We start from the raw sequence: 24,132 nt of genomic DNA on the forward strand, positions 1-24,132 counted from the left end.
TCCAGGTGCCAGACTGGACATTCTCCTGCAGCCTATGGAGAGGACCATGGTGAGGCAGCTGTGCCCCTGCAGTCCACAGAAGTCCAGGAAGCAGCTGAGATCCTTCAGGCCATGGAGTACCCCATGGCAGAGAAGGTGTGATGGGTGCATCCTGAACCATTGCAGCCCATGCAGTGGCCACTCTGGAACCACCTTATCCTGAAGAACTGCAGCCCATGGCACGGACCCACGCTGGAGCAGGAGAAAAGTATGAGGAGGAAGGAGTGGAGACAGCTCAATATGACCTGACTGTAGACTCCATTTTCTGTCCCACTGCATTGCTGTAGGAGAGGAGGTAGAGACTGGGAATGAAGGAGTGAACTTGAGCCTGGAATGAATGGGGGGAAGAGGCAAAGAGTTTTAGTTTGTCTTTGTTCCTTATCACTTTATTTTCAAATGGCAATAAATGTAATTCATTTTTCCCTAGTTGAGTCTGTTTTGTCAGTGACAGTAACTGGTGAGCAATATCCCTGTATTTATATTGACCCATGACTTTTTCAGTATTATTTTCCACCACACCTTTAGGCAAAGTGGGAGAGTAGGAGCAACTGGGTGGGTGTCTGACAGCTGCCCAAGGTCAACCCTCCACAGCAGGTTATCTGCACCTGAAATAGTTGAGGAATATGTTCAGTGGAGACAGCTCAGTTTGCAGCTACAGTGAGAGCTGCAGGTTGTGCTCTGTTTGGCAGGAAATGGCAGGAGCCCCAGGCATGGAGCCAAGACCCCAGGCTATTACGTGCATGACCTGGAAGGCTGAAAAAATGCCTGAACAGCCCTTCAGTGAAGCAATTTTTCCCAATATCCAAGGTAAATCCCCATGGTTCATCTGGACTTCTTTTCCTCTTGTTCTGTCCTTGTGGCCTGAGAGAACACACTTGGCTACAATGTCCTTTCAGGCAGTTGTAGAGAGCAATAAAATTCCCCCTGCACCTCCTTTTCTCCAGGCTGAGCCCCTCCAGCTCCCTCAACTGCTCCTCATCACATTTGTGCTCCAGACTCTTCCCCAGCTCCATTGCCCTTCTCTGGACTCTCTCCAGCATCTCAATGTTTTTCTTGTCATGAGGGGTCCAAAACTGAACTCAGGATTTGAGCTGAGGCCTCACCAGTGCCCAGCACAGGGGGACAGTCACTGCCCTGGTCCTGCTGCCACACTGTTGCTGAAACAGGCCAGGTGCCATTGGCCTTCTTGGCCACCTGGGCACACGCTGCCTCATGTTCAGCCACTGTCAACCAGCACCTCCAGGACCTTTTTCAACAGGCAGCTTGCCAACCACTCTGCCCCGGCCTGGAGTGCTGCAGGGGGTTGTTTCCAGCTTTCCTTTAGGTGCCTTCTCACTTTATGGTTCTTCACTTAATCCTCAGGCATTACCATGGGGAAACATCACATGGATTCCAATGCCTGTGAAGGATCAAAAGGAATTCCAGTTACAGCAGCTCAGATAAAATTTGTAGCTCCTGGACTCTTGGATAAAAGAGCACAGTGACTTCCTTGACTGTGCTCTGCTGAGAGCACACCCTGCTCACCAAGAGCATCATTGGTGGCCAAAAGACAGAAGAACCCAGACCCTAAATTCTCACAGGGATCAAACATGTGTCACCCACAAAATCACAACCCTATCCTCTGCACAGAAACATCTCTGCTCTTTGTGCTACCCAACACAGACCTCCTGAACCAACATGCAAATCCTGCACACTGACACTGACACCAGGTAAGGGGATACCCAGCACATTTACATCCCTGCACCTGCCCTGCTCTCAAGACCAGAGGCACCAAAATCCCCCCACCAGCAGCTCTATAAAGCTCCTCTTTCCAGACCTGACACTCAGGCAACAGCAGACGCTGACCTGTGTTTGGCATTGGTGCAACAACCCCTTGTCCAGCACAGCACTGCTCCCAGCTCCCAGGATGGAAGCTTGTCTCTCTCCAGAGCAATTCAATGTCACCTCATACACTGCCACGGCTGTGGCCATTGTCACCTTTGAGGCGTTTGCTGGCATGTGGATAAATGCTTTCATTGTTTCTGTGATTTGCATGACCTGGATCAAAAGAAAAACCATGAACTCTAATGAGAAGATCTTGTTGGTTTTGGGGTGCTCCAGGATTTGGTTTTTGTGCATCTCTTGGGTATATTGCTTTCTCTCACTAATCTACACCAATTATCTTCATGTTCATCCCATATTTGAACTTGTTGGGAGTGCTCAGAGCTTTCTCAATTGTTCCAACTTGTGGGTTTCAGCCTGTCTTTGTGTCTTTTATTGCATAAAAATTGCCAATTTCAGGAACAGCTTCTTCTTCTACCTGAAAGGAAAAATTGACAGGATTGTACCCTGGCTCTTGTTGGGATCAGTGCTTTTCTCCCTGGTCATGGGAATCATTGTCTACGATACCATTGATAAAGCTTTCTGTAAAAACCTCAATTTCACCAGCCAAGGAAGGATCTGGAAAGCAAGTATCAGCACAGAAGAACATTTTTTCCCCCGTTATTTTATCATTGGTTTTGGATATGCCATTTCATTCACAGCAGTTATCTTGTCTGCCTTTCTCCTTCTCTTTTCCCTCTGGAGACACAAACGCAACATGCAGACAAACTCCATGAAGGACCTCAGCATGGATGCCCACATCAAAGCCATGAAATCCATTCTCTCCTTCTTCATAATGTACAGCATCAACTTTATATGTCTGATCTTGACTCTCATTTATTCAATGAAGAATGAACATGCCATGATGCTGCTTCTCCTTATGTATGTGTATGCCTTTCCAGGTGTTCATTCCCTTATTCTGATTTTCAGCAATCCCAAACTGGAAAACACACTGCTAAGGATTCTGCCTTGTAGGAAGCTTTGCATGAGGTAGGAACTGCAAGAAAAGCTGGAGCCTTTGGAAAATGTTGATCTTTCCCTTAAGATCAACAGGTCATTTAATCTCTAATGAAACCAGGTCATTTAATCTCTAAAGGAACTTTCCAGCTATAGTAGATGATATAGATGTTCACTCTTCCTGATCTAACTAAAGAAAACTTCATTCACATTTACTGAACTAAATTATGGTGTGTTAAAAAATGATTATTCTGATTTGATTTAGATAAACCTTTGAGTTCTATTATTGTAATTAACAAAGTCATTTCGCCCTGACTGTAGGAATGAGGCATAAATCCCTGAGATATGTGGTGGAGGAATCAATGTGTGCATGATAATCTGCTGAGAGGCTGATAGATTATCCAGCAGAGGCCCCTGACCTCTCTGAGCCAGGTGGAAGATGGAGTGATATTAACACTGCTCTGTTCAGCCCTTGTGCAAGGCTCTTTCTAATCAAAACTCTTGATAACCCTCATTTGTATATAAGATGCCTGGTCCCTACCATTCAGGACTTCAGTATCATCACCACTTCTCCCAAAAGTATAAATTTGGCATTTGAAATCCTCCATGGCAGAGGATGACAATATGACCCCACTCTGTAGATGGGTCAATGGGATTGCTTCGCTCTCTGCCCCAAAAAGCAGGGATGCCTCTTTGGTAAGATTTGCTCCTCCAGCTCTGTCACATTGTGCCCTGGTGAAGTTGGGTTTTTAGGCTTAACTGATGGTAAAGCTTAATGAACTACCAAGTGTTGTTCTTTTTTATTTTTTTAAATATATTTGTGCTAATCCAGTAATTGCATTTATCAATGGCAATTCCAAACTTGTATTTCTGCAATAAAATGCATTATTTCTGAATCTGTGATCATGAAAGTTCTTACTTTCATTAAGCCCAGCCACACCCCAGGCCTTTGATCTCTGTGGACCAGCAGGAATGCAAGGGAGTTTATCTTCTGCCAAACTCTTATGCTCTTAATGTGACAGAAAAATATGCCAAACTGATACATGGGCTGGATGCCAAAGAGCAATAATGACACTGTAAACCTGCCACAAATGCTTTGGCATTTGCTGATTGAAAAGACTGAACTAAACAACAGGTTTACCAGTGTTTTAGTTTACATTTCTTGCTGCTGTGGCCCTGTTCTAGTGTAATATGATGAGCTGTATCACTGTCGGGCAGTGGTTGATAACTGATGTGTGAACACATTGATCCCTGTCACTCTCCACAGGTGGTCACTGACACACAAACAGTGATGCAGGAATGGCCGTGGGGGGCACAGGTGGGTGTAGAGCCCACTGCCCACACCAGCCCTGAGGGTCCTCTCTGCCCCACTTCCTGCCAGAACATGATTGCCCTGCTCTGTGTGACCGCTCTCCTGCTCTGCTTTTCCTTGTAGGTGAGATTGACTCTTCTGAGTGGAGTCTGACTCAGGAAAACACCCGGGAAAGTGGGTTTTGTGCTGGGTCAGGGGAGCAGTGAGAGGAGGAAGGAGTGGGGGAGAAAACTCATTATGAACAGACTGCAACCCCTATTCTGCTTTCCCTTGTGCTGCTGTGGGGGAGGAGGTGGAAAAGCTGGAAATAAAAGAGTGAAGTTGAGCCTGAGTTGAATGGGGGGTGCACACAAGGGTTCTAGCTTTGTGTTTGTTCCTCATCAACCCACTCTGTTTTCAATAGGCAATAAATTGAATTCATTTTCCCCAAGTCAAGTCAATTTTCTCCATGACAGTAATTGGTGAGTTATCTCCCTGCCTTTATCTCAAGCCATGAGCTTTTCCATCCTATTTTTCAGCCCTGCCCTGTGTATGGGTGAGTTGGAAGGAGCAGCTGGGTGGGAGACTGGCAGCTGCCCAAGGTCCAACCTCTACAGAAGGTCCTCTAAACATGACATAGTTCCAGCATGAACTGAGCAGAACCTGAATTGGTCATTTCTCTCACCAGCTCAGGTCCTGAGGTAGATCTTAAAAATCTCATCTGGACACATCTCCCCACTGAAAGGCCTTGAAAGAACAGGCACCAACACAACTCCCTTCTCTCCCTCATGTTGCTTGTGCACTTCCTCCTTTAACAGGACAGTCCCAGTTGATTTCACAAGACCCTGGAAGACCCATCTGATTCCCTACATCCCATGCAACATCATCCCTCACAACCTCACATACCACAACACGCAGCAGGCAAACCCAGCATCTTGCCAATGTCAGCACCACACAAAACAAGGCAGCCCCAGCAAACCACACTGCAGACACCTTCTACCATCTCCAGGAAAGCCCTGAGAACATGACACCCAGCACAGCATCACTGCCCTGTGCACCAGCCCCACTCAGCTGCACCTGGAGGGGACACGTTATCCACCAGCACAGCCACAGTGCACAGCCCACATGGAGAGATGCCCTGATGTGCCCAGCCTGGGGAAGCTGACCCAGAAGACAAGTCACAGGTCAATGGGAGGGGCTGCCCAGTGCTGGCAGGGTATGGAAACGGCTTTGGGTCACATTCTAAGTGTTCAGGATTGTGAAGTGAAACAGTTAGAAATGCTTTTGCCGTGCAAGAGTGTTGATGAGCAGAGGGATAGCTTAGCAGTGACATTAATATAACAAAACTCAATAGTAAATGAAATAAAAGCGGTCTGGAGAGCTGGACAAACTCTGCCTGTACCTAATGCAATTTATACAGGGCTACTTCTCAGGCTGGAAGGGACCTGAAATATCAGCTGGTTCCAAACCTATTGACATGGTGGGATAGAAGAGTCAGGAAATTTCCCTCCTTAGCAGCTGTTTCTCAGAGCATTCCTCTCCAGCTCTTCATGACATCAGCATACTTCTGTGAACACAGTAATCCAAATCTACACTCTCAATGATGTAGTTTAGATGAGCACCACATACCAGTAAGAAAATGTCACTCTGACAAGGATTTGTTCACAGAATCACAGAATCACAGAATATTTTGAGTTGGAAGGGACCAACAAGGATCATTGAGTCCAGCTCCTGGTCCTGCACTGGACCATCCCCAAGAGTCACAGGATGTGCCTGAGAGTATCATCCAAACGCTGCCTGAACTCTGTAGGGCTTGGTGCAGTGAACACTTCCCTGGGGAGCCTGTTCAGTGCCCAATCACCCTCTGGGTAAAAATCCTTTTTCTAATGTCCAACCTAAACCTGCCCTGACACAACTTCAGGTCATTCCCTCAGCTCCTGTCACTTGTCCCCACAGAGAAGACACCAGTGCCTGCTCACCCTTGTCCTCCTCTCACAAGGAAGTTGTAACTGCAATGAGGTCTCCCCTCAGTCTTTCCTCCAGCTGAACAGACCAAGTGACCTCAGCCACTCCTCATAAGGTTTCCCCTTAAGGCCCTTCACAATTCTCATGGACATTCTCTAATGGTTTAATATCTATCGGATAGAGTGGTGCCCAAAACTGCCCCAATATTGCAGGTGAGGCACTTCATCCCCACTCTATGTGAGCCCTGTCAGTGACCAAGGGACAGAAGAATCCAGTCTTGAGACCCAACAGGGATCAAACAAGGGTCAGACACAGAAACACAACACTGTCCTCTGCACAAAAACATCTCCACTGTCTGTGTCACCCTACACAGCCCTCCTGAACCAACATGCAAATCCTGCACACTGACACTGACACCAGGTAAGGAGATACCCAGCACATTTACATCCCTGCACCTGCCCTGCTCTCAAGACCAGAGGCACCAAAATCCCCCCCACCAGCAGCTCTATAAAGCTCCTCTTTCCAGACCTGACACTCAGGCAGATGCTGACCTGTGTTTGGCATTGGTGCAACAGCACAGCACTGCTCCCAGCTCCCAGGATGGAAGCTTGTCACTCTCCAGAGCAATCCAATGACACCTCATACACTGCCATGGCTGTGGCCATTGTCACCCTTGAGACATTTGCTGGCATGTGGATAAATGCTTTCATTGTTTCTGTCATTTGCATGGTTTGGGTCAAAAAGAAAACCTTGAACTCTAATGAGAAGATCTTGCTGTTTCTGGGATCCTCCAGGTATTGGTTTTTGTGCATCTCATGGGTATATTCCTTTCTATCACTTATTTATCCCAATTACCTTTATGTTCACCCCATATTTCAGCTACTTGCTAGTGCTCGGAGCTTTTTTAATTGTTCCAACTTGTGGTGTTCTGCTTCTCTTTGTGTCTTTTATTGTATAAAAATTGCCAATTTCAGGAACAGCTTCTTCATCTACCTGAAAGTAAAAATTGACAGGATTGTGCCCTGGCTCTTGTTGGGGTCAGTGCTTTTCTCCCTGGTCATGGGAATCACTGTCTACAACATCATGGATAAAGCACTCAGTAACAGCCTCAATTTCACCTGCCAAGGAAGGATTTGGAAATCAAGTATCAGAATAGATCAACATCTTTTGCCTCATTATTTTATCATTGGCTTTGGACATGCCACTTCCTTCACAGCAGTCATCTTGTCTGCCCTTCTCCTTCTCTTTTCCCTCTGGAGACACAAGCGCAACATGCAGACAAACTCCATGAAGGACCTCAGCATGGATGCCCACATCAAAGCCATGAAATCCATTCTCTCCTTCTTCATAATGTACAGCATCAACTTTATATGTTTGATCTTGATTCTAATTTATTCAATGAAGAATGAAAGTGACTTGATATTTTTAATTTACTTAATTCAGTACACTTTTCCAGGTCTTCATTCCCTTGTCCTGATTTTCAGTAATCCCAATCTGGAAAAGAGACTACTAGGGGTTCTGCCCTGTGGGAAGTGCAAAGTTTTCCTCAAGAGGGAACTGTAACAAAACCCAGAGCCCTTGCAAAAGGCTGATATTTCTCTGTAGAAAACAAGTCAATTAATTTCTAACGCAGAACTCCTGGCAGTGTAGATGATAGAGGTGTTCATCTTTGAGGTTAAGAACATGTCATAAAACTCTTTGATTTAACATTATTATGAGGTAAATAAATTATTATTCTCATTTAACTTTGACAGTTCTTGTAGCTGAATTGTTGTCAATAACAAAGTCATTTAGACCTTGTACTCATGACTTGGCTGCAAAAGGGCAAAAACAATTCTACAAATCTGCCATAAATGCTTTGACATTCGCTGATTGTAACAACTGAGCTAAACAACAGGTTTATTTCAATTCTAGTCTACATTTCTGTTCCAATATGATATGATGGGACGTCTCTGTCCCTGGTTGATAACTGTGTAATATTAGGATCTCTATCACTGTCTGGCAGTGGTTGATAACTGATGTGTGAACATGTTGATCCCTGTCACTCTCCACAGGTGGTCACTGACACACAAACAGTGATGCAGGAATGGCCGTGGGGGGCACAGGTGGGTGCAGAGCCCACTGCCCACACCAGCCCTGTGTGACCTCTCTGTCCCACTTCCTGCCAGAACACGATTGCCCTGCTCTGTGTGACTGCTCTCCTGCTCTGCTTTCCCTTGTTTGTGTGCATCGTGCAGCGTGGAATAAAGTCCTGCTTTCAACTGGCACTGACACACGGGCAGATGTACGGGGGGCTTGGGCCAGGTGCTGGCAGCTGGGAGTGCATGGGGGTCTCAGTGAGGCAAGGGCAGGGCTGTGCAGGCTGTGCCAGGGAAAGGCAGATACGGGCACTCCAGTGGACAAAGCATAGGGCACAGCTCAGCCCATCAGCGATGGTCGTGGCTCCTTTGTGAAAATATATTTCAGAAAGGGGAGAAATACGGCCGGGCAGTGCGGAGTGAAGAACAATGTGGGAAACAGTCCTGAAGCAAACAGGGACAGGGAAGGAAGAGGGGGGGTTGCTCCACGTGCCAGACGGGACATTCCCCTGCAGGCTATGGAGAGGACCATGGTGAGGCAGCTGTGTGCCTGCAGTCTACAGAAATTCAGGAAGCAGCTGAGGTCCTTCAGGCCATGGAGTACCCCATGGCAGAGAAGGTGTGGTGGGTGTATCCTGAGGGATTGCAGCCCATGCAGAGGCCACTCTGGAACCACCTTATCCTGAAGAACTGCAGCCCACACTGGAGCAGGAGAAAAGCATGAGGAGGAAGGAGTGGAGACAGCTCAATATGACCTGACTGTAGACCCCATTTTCTGTCCCACTGCATTGCTGTGGAAGAGGAGGTAGAGACTCTGGGAATGAAGGAGTGAACTTGAGCCTGGAATGAATGGGGGGAAGAGGCAAAGAGTTTTAGTTTGTCTTTGTTCCTTATCACTTTATTTTCAAATGGCAATAAATGTAATTCATTTTTCCCTAGTTGAGTCTGTTTTGTTGGTGACAGTAACTGGTGAGCAATATCCCTGTATTTATATTGACCCATGACTTTTTCAATCTTATTTTCCACCACACCTTTAGGCAAAGTGGGAGAGTAGGAGCAACTGGGTGGGTGTTTGACAGGTGCCCAAGGTCAACCCTCCACAGCCGGTTATCTGTACATGAAATAGTTGAGGAATATGTTCAGTGGAGACAGCTCAGTTTGCAGCTACAGTGAGAGCTGCAGGTTGTGCTCTGTTTGGCAGGAAATGGCAGGAACCCCAGGCATGGAGCCAAGACCCCAGGCTATTACATGCATGACCTGGAAGGTTGCAAAAATGCCTGAACAGCCCTTCAGTGAAGCAATTTTTCCCAATATGCAAGGTAAATCCCCCTGGTTCATCTGGACTTTGTTGCCTCTTGTTTTGTCCTTGTGGTCTGAGAGAACACACTTGGCTACAATGTCCTTCAGGCAGATGCAGAGAGCAGTAAATTCCCCCCGGCACCTCCTCACCAGTGCCCAGCACAGGGGCACGGTCCCTGCCCTGGTCCTGCTGCCACACTACTGCTGACACAGACCAGTTGCCATTGGCCTTCTCGGCCACCTGGGCACACGCTGCCTCATGTTCAGCCACTGTCAACCAGCACCCCCAGGGCCTTTTGCAACAGGCAGATTGCCAACCACTCTGCCCCAGCCTGCAGTGCTGCAGGGGCTTGTTGGGACACAACTGCAGGACTCTGCACTTGGCCTTGTCAAACCTCACGCTTCATTGTCCTCAGTCAATTGATCCAGCCTCTCCACATCCCTTTTGCTCAGCCTTCCTACCCTCCCACACACCAACACTCCCACACCACTTGGTATCTCCTGACTAAGGGTGAACTCGATCCCCTCATCCAGGTCATTGATAAAGATGTTAAACAGAGCTGGCCCCAAAACTGAGCAATGGGAAACACCACTACTGATTGGCCACCAGTTGGATGCATCTCCATTCACCACCACTCTGGGCCCGACCATCCAGACAGTTTCTTACCCACTGAACAGGGCACCTCTCCAAGGTACAACACACCAGAGCAGAAAGCACAGAACGGGCCAAGGCAGGAAAAGAAAATTCTCAGTGCCCTTGGGTGGATCTCATCTGGCATCATAGACTTGGGAGTGTGTATGTGGACTCCGAAGAATTAGAGAGAAAAGCCTACCAGTGCTGGGCTGCGGCATTGAAAGAAGTCGTGGAAGAATAGGAATGGATTTAAAATAATGGACTTGCTTAACTGAGACTGTTGAATGGAGAGAAATTACAAGTTTATGGCTGTTTTAATGTTTTAAAGTAATGGTTTATTCTTATCCACATGTTGTAATGGTTTGTTCCCACAAGAGTTCCACTCCTTCGTATGCATATTCTATTGTGATCCCTCCCCTTTATACTCTGTACCCAGTCGCTGTTCTTCTTTCCTTAAACCCCTCCCCTTATTCACCATATTCTGGAAATTCTCCCAGTTCCCCTATAAAAGGGGGAGCCATTTTATTAAAGTAGTTCACTCCTTTCCACCGGACAAACTGTGTTGAACCCTGAGTGAACTTCCCTGTGTCCCTATCCGGGCTGCGTTAAGAGTGTGTAGGTGGCACAGCAGCTGCCCCCTGGTTTATGGGGACTTCCTTCTGCTCCTTGTCTCTGTCTTCCAGCTCAGGGTGTTCAGTACCCTGAGGACAACTGCTCTGACTGTTGTTAAAGACTGAGGCAAAGAAGGCATTAAGTACCTCAGCCTTCTCCTCATCCTTTCTGGCAATGTTTCCCCTCACATCCAATACAGGATGAGGATTTTCCGAGGCCCTCCTTTGCTTGCTGGTGGACTTGTAAAAATTCCTGTGATCCCTTATGGTAATGGCCAAATTAATTCTAGTTGGACCCTCCAGCAACATCATCAGCTATCAAAAGTAACCATAGTTTTGCATGACTGCATCCAAAACAAGGACATTGATATTTTCTTGGCAATACGAAAAAAATAGGGTGCTGAAGATCTGCCTATAACTTGTATGAAAAGCCTACAAACTGTCTGAATGAATTTCATGGGAATGTGTGGCAGGCACCATCTTTTGCTGTTGAGATGATCTCCAGGCCTTCTGTAAAAAACTTTCCATGTGTCAGGGCTGTAACAAGGGCCTTCACAAAAACATGCAAATAGCAGCATGTGATAAGAATATTGGCCTGACAGAGTGATTGCACTTCTGCCCCCCAGAAAAAAAAAGACATCATCATTCTGAAGAGATAAAATGCTCCTCGTTCATTTCTTGTAGCATTAGAGCTATTTTCTGTGATGTGAATTTTCCTGGATTACAACATCAGCCAAGATCTTGTTGGTACCTGTGTTCCCAGTGTGCAAGGTCCTGTATTAACCCAGAGTCCAAGGGCACTCAATGCACCTCATGATCAATTTTACCCTTTCCCTCCATATACTTAAACCTAACCCCCCAAAAAAAGATCCAACTTTCCTTTCAGCGCCTTCTCACTTTTTGGCTCTTCACTTAATCTTCAGGCGTTACCATGGGGAAAAGTCACATTGATTTCAATGCCTGTGAAGGATTAAAAGGAATTCCAGTTACAGCAGCTCAGATAAAATTTGCAGCTCCTGGAGTCTTGCATGAAAGAGCACAGTGACTCCCCTGACTGTGCTTTGCTGAGAGCACACCCTGCTCACCAAGAGCATCATTGGTGGCCAAGGGACAGAAGAAAAAGATCTTGAAGCCTGACAAGCGTCAAACAAGGGTCAGACAGAGAATCACAACCCTATCCTCTGCACAAAAACATCTCTGCTCTTTGTGCCACCCAACACAGACCTCCTGAACCAACATGCAAATCCTGCACACTGACACTGACACCAGGTAAGGGGATACCCAGCACATTTACATCCCTGCACCTGCCCTGCTCTCAAGACCAGAGGCACCAAAATCCCCCCCACCAGCAGCTCTATAAAGCTCCTCTTTCCAGACCTGACACTCAGGCAACAGCAGACGCTGACCTGTGTTTGGCATTGGTGCAACAGCCCCTTGTCCAGCACAGCACTGCTCCCAGCTCCCAGGATGGAAGCTTGTCACTCTGCAGAGCAATCCAATGTCACTTCATACGCTGCCATGGCTGTGGCCATTGTCACCCTTGAGACATTTGCTGGCATGTGGATAAATGCTTTCATTATTTCTGTGATTTGCATGGTCAGGATCAAAAAGAACACCTTGAACTCTAATGAGAAGATCTTGCTGTTTCTGGGATCCTCCCGGTTTTGGTATTTATGCATCTCATGGGTATTTTCCATTTTTTTAATAATTTATCCCAATTATCTTCATGTTCACCCCATATTTCAGCTACTTGAGAGTGCTCATAGCTTTTTTAAATTCTCCAACTTGTGGCTTTCTGCTTCTCTTTGTGTCTTTTATTGCATAAAAATTGCCAATTTCAGGAACAGCTTCTTCATCTACCTGAAAGTAAAAATTGACAGGATTGTGCCCTGCCTCTTGTTGGGATCAGTGGTTTTCTCCCTGGTTATTGGAACCATTGTCTACAACATCATGGATAAAGCACTCAGTAACAACTGCAATTTCACCAGTCAAGGAGGGATTTCAAAAGCAAGTATCAGAAAAGATCAACATTTTTTGCCTCATTATTGTATCATTGGTTTTGGATATGCCACTTCATTCACAGCAGTCGTCTTGTCTGCCCTTCTCCTTCTCTTTTCCCTCTGGAGACACAAGCGCAACATGCAGACAAACTCCATGAAGGACCTCAGCATGGATGCCCACATCAAAGCCATGAAATCCATTCTCTCCTTCTTCATAATGTCCAGCATCAACTTTATATGTTTGATCTTGACTCTCATTTATTCAATGAAGAATGAAAATGACATGCTGTTTTTAATTTTCCTAATTCAATACACTTTTCCTGGTTTTCATTCCCTTGTTCTGATTTTCAGTAATCCCAATCTGGAAAAGAGACTGCTAGGAATTCTGCCCTGTGGGAAGTGCAAAGTTTTCCTCAAGAGGGAACTGTAACAAAACCCAGAGCCCTTGCAAAAGGCTGATATTTCTCTGTAGAAAATAGGTCGATTTCTAACGCAACACTCCCGGCACTGTAGATGATAGAGGTGTTCATCTTTGAGGATAAGAACATGTCATTAAAACTCTTTGATTTAACATTATTATGAGTTAAATAAATTATTATTCACATTTAATTTTGACAGTTCTTGGAGCTGAATTGTTGCCAATAACAAAGTCATTTAGACCTTGTACCCATGGATTGGCTGCAATTCTGCAAACCTGTCATAAATGCTTTGGCATTTGCTGATTGTAACAACTGAGCTAAACAACAGGTTTATTTCAATTTTGGTTTACATTTCTGTTCCAGTGTCACATGATGAGATGACTCTGTCACTGGTTGATAACTGTGTAATATTAGGATCTGTATCACTGTCTATCCATGGTTGATAACGGATGTGTGAACATGTTGATCCCTTTCACTCTCCACAGGTGGTCACTGACACACAAACAGTGATGCAGGAATGGCCATGGGGGGCACAGGTGGGTGCAGAGCCCACTGTCCACACCAGCCCTGTGTGTCCTCTCTGCCCCACTTCCTGCAAGAACAGGATTGCCCTGCTCTGTGTGACTGCTCTCCTGCTCTGCTTTTACTTGTAGATCAGATTGACTCTTCTGAGTGGAGTCTGGCTCAGTAAAACACCTGGGAAAGTTGGTTTTTTGCTAGGTCAGGGGAGCAGTGAGAGGAGGAATGAGTAGGGGAGAAAACTCATTATGAACAGACTGCAACCCCTATTCTGCTTTCCCTTGTGTTGCTGTGGGGGAGAAGGTGGAAAAGCAGGAAATGAAAGAGTGAAGTTGAGCCTGAGTTGAATGGGGGTGGACACAAGGGTTCTAGTTTTGTATTTGTTCCTCATCATCCTACTCTGTTTTCAATAGGCAATAAATTAAATTCAAGTCAAGTCAATTTTCTCCATGACAGTAATTGGTGAGTGATCTTCCTGCCTTTATCTCGACCCATGAGCTTTTCCATCCTATTTTTCAGCCCTGCCCTGTGTATGGGTGAGTTGGAAGGAGCAGCTGGGGAGGGGGCTGGCAGCTGCCCAAGGTCCAACCTCCACAGCAGGTCCTCTAAACATGAAATAGTTCCAGCATGAACTGAGCAGAACCTGAATTGGTCATTTCTCTCACCAGCTCAGGTCCTGAGGTAGATCTTAAAAATCTCATCTGGACACATCTCCCCACTGAAAGGCCTTGAAAGAACAGGCACCAACACAACTCCCTTCTCTCCCTCATGTTGCTTGTGCACTTCCTCCTTTAACAGGATAGTCCCAGCTGATTTCACAACAAGACCCTGGAAGACCCATCTGATTCCCTACATCCCATGCAACATCATCCCTCACAACCTCACATACCACAACACGCAGCAGGCAAAACCAGCATCTTGCCAATGTCAGCACCACACAAAACAAGGCAGCCCCAGCAAACCACACTGCAGATACCTTCTGCCATCTCCATGAAAGCCCTGAGAACATGACACCCAGCACAGCATCACTGCCCTGTGCACCAGCCCCACTCAGCTGCACCTGGAGGGGACACGTTATCCACCAGCACAGCCACAGTGCACAGCCCACATGGAGAGATGCCCTGATGTGCCCAGCCCGGGGAAGCTGACCCAGAAGACAAGTCACAGGTCAATGGGAGGGGCTGCCCAGTGCTGGCAGGGTATGGAAACGGCTTTGGGTCACATTCTAAGTGTATAGGATTGAGAAGTGAAAGAGTTAGAAATGTTTTTGCTGTGAAAAAGTGTTGATGAGCAGAGGGACAGTTCAGCAGTGACATTAATATAACAAAACTCAATAGTAAATGTAATAAAAGCGGTCTGGAGAGCTGGACAAACTCTGCCTGTACCTAATGCAATTTATACAGGGCTCCTTCTCAGGCTGGAAGGGACCTGAAATATCAGCTGGTTCCAAACCTATTGACATGGTGGGATAGAAGAGTCAGGAAATTTCCCTCCTTAGCAGCTGTTTCTCAGAGCATTCCTCTCCAGCTCTTCATGACATCAGCATACTTCTGTGAACACAGTAATCCAAATCTACACTCTCAATGATGTAGTTTAGATCAGCACCACATACCAGTAAGAAAATGTCACTTGGACAAGGATTTGTTCACAGAATCACAGAATATTCTGAGTTGGAAGGGATCAACAAGGATCATCGAGTCCAGCTCCTGGCCCTGCACTGGACCATCCCCAAGAGTCACAGGATGCGCCTGAGAGTATCATCCAAACGCTTCCTGAACTCTGTAGGGCTTGGTGCTGTGAACACTTCCCTGGGGAGCCTGTTCAGTATCCAACCACCCTCTGGCTAAAAAACCTTTTTCGAATGTCCAACCTAAACCTGCCCTGACACAACTTCAGGCCATTCCCTCAGGTCCTGTCACTTGTCCCCACAGAGAAGACACCAGTGCCTGCTCACCCTTGTCCTCCTCTCACAAGGAAGCCGTAACTGCAGTGAGGTCTCCCCTCACTCTCTTCTCCAGTTGAGACCAAGTGACCTCAGCCACTCCTCATACGGCTTCTCCTTAAGGCCCTTCACTGTAGCAGTGAATCTGATGAGAAACTTGTTTAAACATGTCTTAAAATGGCTCTTTGTGGTCTCTTTGCAAACACGTGTTTCTTCTTCCCAACACCCCCCACAGCAACTGTTATCTCCTATGCAGGAAAGTCCTGGGAAAGGTATCCTGAGGTGTCCCATTGGTCCTTTGTTTAACCCCTTCCTATTGGCTGTTGAGTCTTTACCTGATGGTTTCTTTTGTGTGACCCTGAACTTGTGATTGGTTCCCCTTTGACCCTCCTAAAAGCCTTATAAACCCCTTCCCAACAATAAACTCTCTCTTGCCTCCTCTCCACGCCGGTGTGCTGTCTCTGTGCCTGCCATGGAGCCACGTGGGTGCTGGGGGGAGGGGAGGGCACCTCTCCCCTCCAGGCTCGGGGCCTGAAAAACCCTGTCTCTGGAGTCCCCCTTCCCCGTCCACCAAGACGTCGGAATGGTTCTTCAGATGGAGAAGGAACTAGAGCTGGGCTCCCCCACGTCGTGGTTGGGGAAAGGGATCCAGACTTCACCATCTTCATGGACAGTCTCTAATGGCTTAATATCTATTCGATACTGTGCCCAAAAGTGCCCCAATATTGCAGGTGAGGCACTTCACCCCCACTCTGTGTGAGCCTTATGGGTGACCAAGGGAGAGAAGAATCCAGTCTTGAAACCCAACAGGGATCAAACAAGGGTCAGTCACAGAAACACAACACTGTCCTCTGCACAAAAACATCTCCACTCTTTGTGCCACCCAACACAGACCTCCTGAACCAACATGCAAATCCTGCACACTGACACTGACACCAGGTAAGGGGATACCCAGCACATTTACATCCCTGCACCTGCCCTGCTCTCAAGACCAGCGGCACCAAAATCCCCCCCACCAGCAGCTCTATAAAGCTCCTCTTTCCAGACCTGACACTCAGGCAACAGCAGACGCTGACCTGTGTTTGGCATTGGTGCAACAGCCCCTTTGTCCAGCACAGCACTGCTCCCAGCTCCCAGGATGGAAGCTTGTCACTCTCCAGAGCAATCCAATGTCACCTCATACGCTGCCATGGCTGTGGCCATTGTCACCCTTGAAACATTTGCTGGCATGTGGATAAATGCTTTCATTGTTTCTGTGATTTGCATGGCCTGGGTCAGAAAGAAAACCTTGAACTCTAATGAGAAGATCTTGCTGTTTCTGGGATCCTCCCGGTTTTGGTATTTGTGCATCTCATGGGTATTTTCCATTTTTATAATAATTTATCCCAATTACCTTTATGTTCACCCCATATTTCAGCTACTTAATAGTGCTCATAGCTTTTTTAACTTCTCCAACTTGTGGTTTTCTGCTTCTCTTTGCGTCTTTTATTGCATAAAAATTGCCAATTTCAGGAACAGCTTCTTCATCTACCTGAAAGTAAAAATTGACAGGATTGTGCCCTGCCTCTTGTTGGGATCAGTGGTTTTCTCCCTGGTTATTGGAACCATTGTCTACAACATCATGGATAAAGCACTTAGTAACAACCTCAATTTCACCTGCCAAGGAAGGATTTCGAAAGCAAGAATGAGAAAAGATCAATTTTTTTTGCCTCATTATTTTATGTTGGGCTTTGGATATGCTACCTCATTCACAGCAGTCGTCTTGTCGGCCCTTCTCCTTCTCTTTTCCCTCTGGAGACACAAGCGCAACATGCAGACAAACTCCATGAAGGACCTCAGCATGGATGCCCACATCAAAGCCATGAAATCCATTCTCTCCTTCTTCATAATGTACAGCATCAACTTTATATGTTTGATCTTGACTCTCATTTATGCAATGAAAAATGAAAATGACGTGATATTTTTAATTTACTTAATTCAGTACACTTTTCCAGGTTTTCATTCCCTTGTTCTGATTTTCAGTAATCCCAATCTGGAAAAGAGACTGCTAGGGATTCTGCCCTGTGTGAAGTGCAAAGTTTTCCTCAAGAGGGAACTGTAACAAAACCCAGAACCCTTGCAAAATGCTGATATTTCTCTGTAGAAAACAAGTCAATTGATTTCTAACGCAACATTCCCAGCAGTGTAGATGATAGAGGTGTTCATCTTTGAGGATAAGAATATGTCATTAAAATTCTTTGAATTAATATTATTAGGAGTTGAATAAATTATTATCCTCATTTATTATGATAGTTCTTGGAGCTGAATTGCTGCCAATAACAAAGGCGTTTAGACCTTGTACTCATGGATTGGCTGCAATTCTGCAAACCTGCCATAAATGCTTTGGCATTTACTGATTGTAACAACTGAGCTAAACAACAGGTTTATTTCAATTCTGGTCTACATTTCTGTTCCAGTAGGATATGATGAGATGTCTCTGTCCCTGGTTGATAACTGTGTAATATGTTGAGCTGTATCACTGTCTGGCAGTGGTTGATAACTGATGTGTGAACATGTTGAACCCTGTCACTCTCCACAGGTGGTCACTGACACACAAACAGTGATGCAGGAATGGCCGTGGGGGGCACAGGTGGGTGCAGAGCCCACTGCTCACACCAGCCCTGTGTGACCTCTCTGTCCCACTTCCTGCCAGAACACGATTGCCCTGCTCTGTGTGACTGCTCTCCTGCTCTGCTTTCCCTTGTTTGTGTGCATCGTGCAGCGTCGAATAAAGTCCTGCTTTCAACTGGCACTGTCCCACAGGCAGATGTACGGGGGGCTTGGGCCAGGTGCTGGCAGCTGGGAGTGCATGGGGGTCTCAGTGAGGCAAGGGCAGAGCTGTGCAGGCTGTGCCAGGGAAAGGCAGATACGGGCACTCCAGTGGACAAAGCATAGGGCACAGTTCAGCCCATCAGCGATGGTCATGGCTCCTTTGTGAAAATATATTTCAGAAAGGGGAGAAATACGGCCGGGCAGTGCGGAGTGAAGAACAATGTGGGAAACAGTCCTGAAGCAAACAGGGCCAGGGAAGGAAGAGGGGGGGTTGCTCCAGGTGCCAGACTGGACATTCTCCTGCAGCCTATGGAGAGGACCATGGTGAGGCAGCTGTGCCTCTGCAGTCCACAGAAGTCCATGAAGGAGCTGAGACCCTTCAGCCCATGGAGTACCCCATGGCAGAGAAGGTGTGGTGGGTGTATCCTGAACCATTGCAGCCCATGCAGAGGCCACTCTGGAACCACCTTATCCTGAAGAACTGTAGCCCATGGCACGGACCCACGCTGGAGCAGGAGAAAAGCGTGAGGAGGAAGGAGTGGAGACAGCTCAATATGACCTGACTGTAGACCCCATTTTCTGTCCCCCTGCATTGCTGTGGAAGAGGAGGTAGAGACTCTGGGAATGAAGGAGTGAACTTGAGCCTGGAATGAATGGGGGGAAGAGGCAAAGAGTTTTAGTTTGTCTTTGTTCCTTATCACTTTATTTTCAAATGGCAATAAATGTAATTCTTTTTTCCCTAGTTGAGTCTGTTTTGTCAGTGACAGTAACTGGTGAGCAATATCCCTGTATTTATATCGACCCATGACTTTTTCAATCTTATTTTCCACCACACCTTTAGGCAAAGTGGGAGAGTAGGAGCAACTGGGTGGGTGTCTGACAGCTGCCCAAGGTCAACCCTCCACAGCAGGTTATCTGTACATGAAATAGTTGAGGAATATGTTCAGTGCAGACAGCTCAGTTTGCAGCTACAGTGAGAGCTGCAGGTTGTGCTCTGGGTGGTAGGAAATGGCAGGACCCCCAGGCATGGAGCCAAGACCCCAGGCTATTACGTGCATGCCCTGGAAGGCTGCAAAAATGCCTGAACAGCCATTCAGTGAAGCAATTTTTCCCAATATCCAGTTTAAATCCCCCTGGTTCACCTGGACTTTGTTGCCTCTTGTTTTGTCCTTGTGGCCTGAGAGAACACACTTGGCTACAATGTCCTTCAGGCAGATGCAGAGAGCAGTAAAGTCCCCCCGGCACCTCCTTTTCTCCAGGCTGAGCCCCTCCAGCTGCCTCAGCTGTTCCTCATCACATCTGTGCTCCAGACTCTTCCCCAGCTCCATTGCCCTTCTCTGGACTCGTTCCAGCATCTCAATGTTTTTCTTGTCATGAGGGGCCCAAAACTGAACCCGGGATTTGAGCTGAGGCCTCACCAGTGCCCAGCACAGGGGCACGGTCACTGCCCTTGTCCTGCTGCCACACTATTGCTGACACAGGCCAGGTGCCATTGGCCTTCTTGGCCACCTGGGCACACACTGCCTCATGTTCAGCCACTGCCAACCAGCACCCCAGGGCCTTTTGCAACAGGCAGCTTGCCAACCACTCTGCCCCAGCCTGCAGTGCTGCAGGGGATTGTTGGGACCCAACTGCAGGACCCGGCACTTGGCCTTGTCAAACCTCACGCTTCATTGTCCTCAGTCAATTGATCCAGCCTCTCCACATCCCTTTTGCTCAGCCTTCCTACCCTCCCACACATCAACAGTCCCACACCACTTGGTGTCATGTGACTAAGGGTGAACTCGATCCCCTCATCCAGGTCATTGATAAAGATGTTAAACAGAGCTGGCCCCAACACTGAGCAATGGGAAACACCACTGCTGATTGGCCACCAGTTGGATGCATCTCCATTCACCACCACTCTGGGCCCGACCATCCAGACAGTTTCTTACCCACTGAACAGGGCACCTCTCCAAAGTACAACACACCAGAGCAGAAAGCACAGAACGGGCCAAGCCAGGAAAAGAAAATTCTCAGTGCCCTTGGGTGGAATCCATCTGGCATCATAGACCTGAGAGTGTGTAGGTGGCACAGCAGCTGCCCCCTGGTTTGTGGGGACTTCCTTCTGCTCCTGGTCTCTGTCTTCCAGCTCAGGGTGTTCAGTACCCTGCTCTGACTGTTGTTAAAGACTGAGACAAAGAAGGCATTAAGTACCTCAGCCTTCTCCTCATCCTTTCTGGCAATGTTTCCCTTCACATCCAATAAAGGATGCGGATTTTCTAGGGCCCTCCTTTGCTTGCTGGTGGACTTGTAAAAACAATTCCTGTAATCCCTTATGGCAATAACCAAATTAAGTTCGTGATGAATTTTACCCTTTCCCTGCATATGCTTAAACCTAACCCCGGAAAAAAAGATCCAGCTTTCCTTGCAGTGCCTCCTCACTTTGTGGGTCTTCACTTAATCTTCAGGCATTTCCATGCGGAAAAATTAAATGGATTTCAATGCCTGTGCAGGATCACTCTCGAGGAGAAAAGGCAATGCAGAAAGAACCCTGTTTTGTGGACTATACCATCTACGGAGTATTTCTGCTGTGCCTTTGCAATCGGACATGTCTGTCTCGTATTGGCCTCATAAGTCACCAATGTGCCTGTAACAAATGTGGAAAGAGCCTTCCCAAATCTTCGTTCGCGAAGCCTAGTCATGATGATGAAGGATTAAAAGGAATTCCAGTTACAGCAGCTCAGATAAAATTTGTAGCTCCTGGAGTCTTGCATGAAAGAGCACAGTGACTCCCCTGACTGTGGTCTACTGAGAGCACACCCTGCTCACCAAGAGCATCATTGGTGGCCAGGGGAAAGAAGAACCCAGATCTCACAGGGATCAGACATGGGTCACCCACAAAATCACGACATTGTCCTCTGAACAAAAACATCTCCACTCTTTGTGCCACCCAACACAGCCCTCCTGAACCAACATGCAAATCCTGCACACTGACACTGACACCAGGTAAGGGGATACCCAGCACATTTACATCCCTGCACCTGCCCTGCTCTCAAGACCAGAGGCACCAAAATCCCCCCCACCAGCAGCTCTATAAAGCTCCTCTTTCCAGACCTGACACTCAGGCAACAGCAGACGCTGACCTGTGTTTGGCATTGGTGCAACAGCCCCTTGTCCAGCACAGCACTGCTCCCAGCTCCCAGGATGGAAGCTTGTCACTCTCCAGAGCAATCCAATGTCACTTCATACACTGCCATGGCTGTGACCATTGTCACCCTTGAGACATTTGCTGGCATGTGGATAAATGCTTTCATTGTTTCTGTGATTTGCATGGCCTGGGTCAGAAAGAACACCTTGAACTCTAATGAGAAGATCTTGATGGCTTTGGGATGCTCCCGGTTTTGGTTTTTGTGCATCTCTTGGGTATATTACTTTCTATCACTAATTTATCCCAATTATCTTCATGTTCACCCCATATTTCAACTCATTGAGAGTGCTCAGAGCTTTCTAAATTATTCCAACTCTTGGGTTTCAGCCTGTCTTTGTGTCTTTTATTGTATAAAAATTGCCAATTTTAGGAACAGCTTCTTCATCTACCTGAAAGTAAAAATTGACAGAATTGTACCCTGGCTCTTGTTGGGGTCAGTGCTTTTCTCCCTGGTTATCGGAATAATTGTCTACGATATTACTGATGAAGTTTTATGTAAAAACCTCAATTTCACCTGCCAAGGAAGGATCTGGAAAGCAAGTATCAGCACAGAAGACCATTTTTTCCTCCATTATTTTATCTTTGGTTTTGGATATGCCATTTTGTTCACAGCAGTCATCTTGTCTGCCCTTCTCCTTCTCTTTTCCCTCTGGAGACACAAACGCAACATGCAGACAAACTCCATGAAGAACCTCAGCATGGATGCCCACATCAAAGCCATGAAATCTATTCTCTCCTTCTTCATAACGTACAGCATCAACTTTGTATTTTTGATCTTGACACTGATTTATGCAATGAAGAGCCAAAATCACATGGTCTTTCTTTTTTATGCATTTCAGTACGCTTTTCCAGGTTTTCATTCCCTTATTGTGATTTTCAGCAATCCCAAACTGGAAAAAACACTGCTAACAATTCTATCCTGTATGAAATGCAAGTTTTGCATGAAGTAGACATTGTAAAAAAAGCTGGACCCTTTGCAAAGTGTAGATATTTGGTTATAGCAAACAAATCCATTAATTTCCAGTGCAACTCTCCAGCCAGTGTAGATGATACAGATGTTCAGAATATATCATTCAAAGTCTTTGAACTAATATTTCTGTGATTTAAGTATATTATTATTCTCATTTAATTTAGGTAGTTTCCAGAACTAAATTACTGTCAATAGCAAAGTCATTCAGATCTTGTATACACTGACTGACTGCAAAAGGGCAATAACAATACTGCAAACCTGCCACATATGGTTTGGCATCTGTTGATTGAAAAGACTGAACTAAACAACAGGTTTATTTCAATTTTGGTTTGAAGGTCTTGCTGCTGTGGCCCTGTCCTAGTGTAACATGATGAGCTTTATCACTGTCTGGCAGTGGTTGATAACTGATGTGTGAACACGTTGATCCCTGTCACTCTCCACAGGTGGTCACTGACACACAAACAGTGATGCAGGAATGGCCGTGGGGGGCACAGGTGGGTGCAGAGCCCACTGCCCACACCAGCCCTGAGGATCCTCTCTGCTCCACTTCTTGCTAGAATACCATTACCCTGCTCTGTATGACTGCTCTCCTGCTCTGCTTTTCCTTGTTTGTGTGCATCGTGCAGCATGGAATGGGGGGCTCGGGCCAGGTGCTGGCAGCTGGGGGTCTGTGGGGGTCTCAGCAAGGAAAGGGCAGGGCTGCCCTGTACCAGGGAAAGCCACTTGAAGGCGTTTTTCCAAAGGACCCCCCACAGGACCCCCCACAGGACACAGCTCAGCCCATCAGCAAATGCTCAGGGCTCTTCTGGAAGGATGTACTGAAGAATGGGCCAAAACAGACCTGGCAGTGTGGAGTGAGGAAAATTGTGAGAATCAGTCCTGCAGCAAACAGGGACAGGGAAGGACAAAGAGGGGTTGCTTCATGTGCTGGAGAAGCGATTCCCTTACAGCCCGTGGAGAGGACCATGGCGGGGCAGCTGTGCTCCCTGCACCCCATGGAGGTCCACAGTGGAACAGAGATCCACCTTCAGCCCTTGGATGACCCCACACAGAGTAGCTGGGGTGGGTGAATGATTGCAGCTCCTGGAGCTCTTGCAGCTCATGGAGAGCTCACACTGGAGCCAGTTTATCCTGATGGACTGCAGCCCATGGAAGAGACCCACACTTGAGCAGGGGAAGAGAGTGAGGAAGGACTGAAGCAAACAACTTGTTATGAGCTGACTGTAACCCTCATTCCCCATCTCACTGTACAGCTGGGTGGGACAAGAAGGTAGAGAATCTGAGAATGAGTTAAGTTGAGCCTGGGATGACTCGGGGGTGGGGACAGGCTGTTCTAGTTTTGTGTTTGTTCCTCTTCCTCCTACTCCCTTTTCAATAGGCAATAAATTCAACTGATTTTTCCCAAGTCAAGTCTGGTTTGTCTGTGACAGTAATTGGTGAGTCATCTCCCTGTCTTTTTCTTGACACATGAGCTTTTCCATCCTATTTTCCACCCCTGCCCTGTTGTGGAGTGAGAGTGAAGGAGCATCTGGGTTGAGGGTCTGACA

The 24,132-nt window shown here is 46.9% G+C and overlaps 5 protein-coding genes across 5 annotated transcripts; all 5 read left to right on the forward strand.

The window, feature by feature from the left end:
* Nucleotides 1-1,703: 1,703 nt before the first annotated feature.
* On the forward strand, nt 1,704-2,893 carry LOC113986849 (taste receptor type 2 member 9-like). The gene has a single exon (XM_027718973.2). It carries the CDS (start codon nt 1,946-1,948, stop codon nt 2,891-2,893), a length of 948 nt encoding a protein of 315 aa, XP_027574774.1. The 5' UTR covers nt 1,704-1,945.
* A 3,813-nt stretch (nt 2,894-6,706) lies between these two features.
* LOC113984819 (taste receptor type 2 member 40-like) lies at nt 6,707-7,675 on the forward strand. The gene has a single exon (XM_027715572.2). It carries the CDS (start codon nt 6,713-6,715, stop codon nt 7,673-7,675), a length of 963 nt encoding a protein of 320 aa, XP_027571373.1. The 5' UTR covers nt 6,707-6,712.
* Nucleotides 7,676-12,195: 4,520 nt separating this feature from the next.
* LOC113985513 (taste receptor type 2 member 105-like) lies at nt 12,196-13,164 on the forward strand. Its single transcript, XM_027716723.2, has one exon. It carries the CDS (start codon nt 12,202-12,204, stop codon nt 13,162-13,164), a length of 963 nt encoding a protein of 320 aa, XP_027572524.1. The 5' UTR covers nt 12,196-12,201.
* A 3,582-nt stretch (nt 13,165-16,746) lies between these two features.
* LOC113986084 (taste receptor type 2 member 9-like) lies at nt 16,747-17,715 on the forward strand. The gene has a single exon (XM_027717515.2). The coding sequence runs from the start codon at nt 16,753-16,755 to the stop codon at nt 17,713-17,715; it is 963 nt and encodes a 320-aa protein (XP_027573316.2). The 5' UTR covers nt 16,747-16,752.
* Nucleotides 17,716-21,420: 3,705 nt separating this feature from the next.
* Nucleotides 21,421-22,565, forward strand: LOC113986789 (taste receptor type 2 member 9-like). Its single transcript, XM_027718842.2, has one exon. The coding sequence runs from the start codon at nt 21,612-21,614 to the stop codon at nt 22,563-22,565; it is 954 nt and encodes a 317-aa protein (XP_027574643.2). The 5' UTR covers nt 21,421-21,611.
* The last annotated feature ends 1,567 nt before the right edge of the window (nt 22,566-24,132 follow it).

Source organism: Pipra filicauda, unplaced genomic scaffold, assembly GCF_003945595.2.
Source record: "Pipra filicauda isolate LSUMZ 115617 unplaced genomic scaffold, ASM394559v2 scaffold209_size2725305_pilon, whole genome shotgun sequence".
NCBI lineage: Eukaryota > Metazoa > Chordata > Aves > Passeriformes > Pipridae > Pipra > Pipra filicauda.

Coding starts and splice junctions, on each gene's coding strand:
- LOC113986849 (XM_027718973.2), top strand. CDS start 1,946: ATGGAAGCTTGTCTCTCTCCAGAGCAATTCAATGTCACCTCATACACT.
- LOC113984819 (XM_027715572.2), top strand. CDS start 6,713: ATGGAAGCTTGTCACTCTCCAGAGCAATCCAATGACACCTCATACACT.
- LOC113985513 (XM_027716723.2), top strand. CDS start 12,202: ATGGAAGCTTGTCACTCTGCAGAGCAATCCAATGTCACTTCATACGCT.
- LOC113986084 (XM_027717515.2), top strand. CDS start 16,753: ATGGAAGCTTGTCACTCTCCAGAGCAATCCAATGTCACCTCATACGCT.
- LOC113986789 (XM_027718842.2), top strand. CDS start 21,612: ATGGAAGCTTGTCACTCTCCAGAGCAATCCAATGTCACTTCATACACT.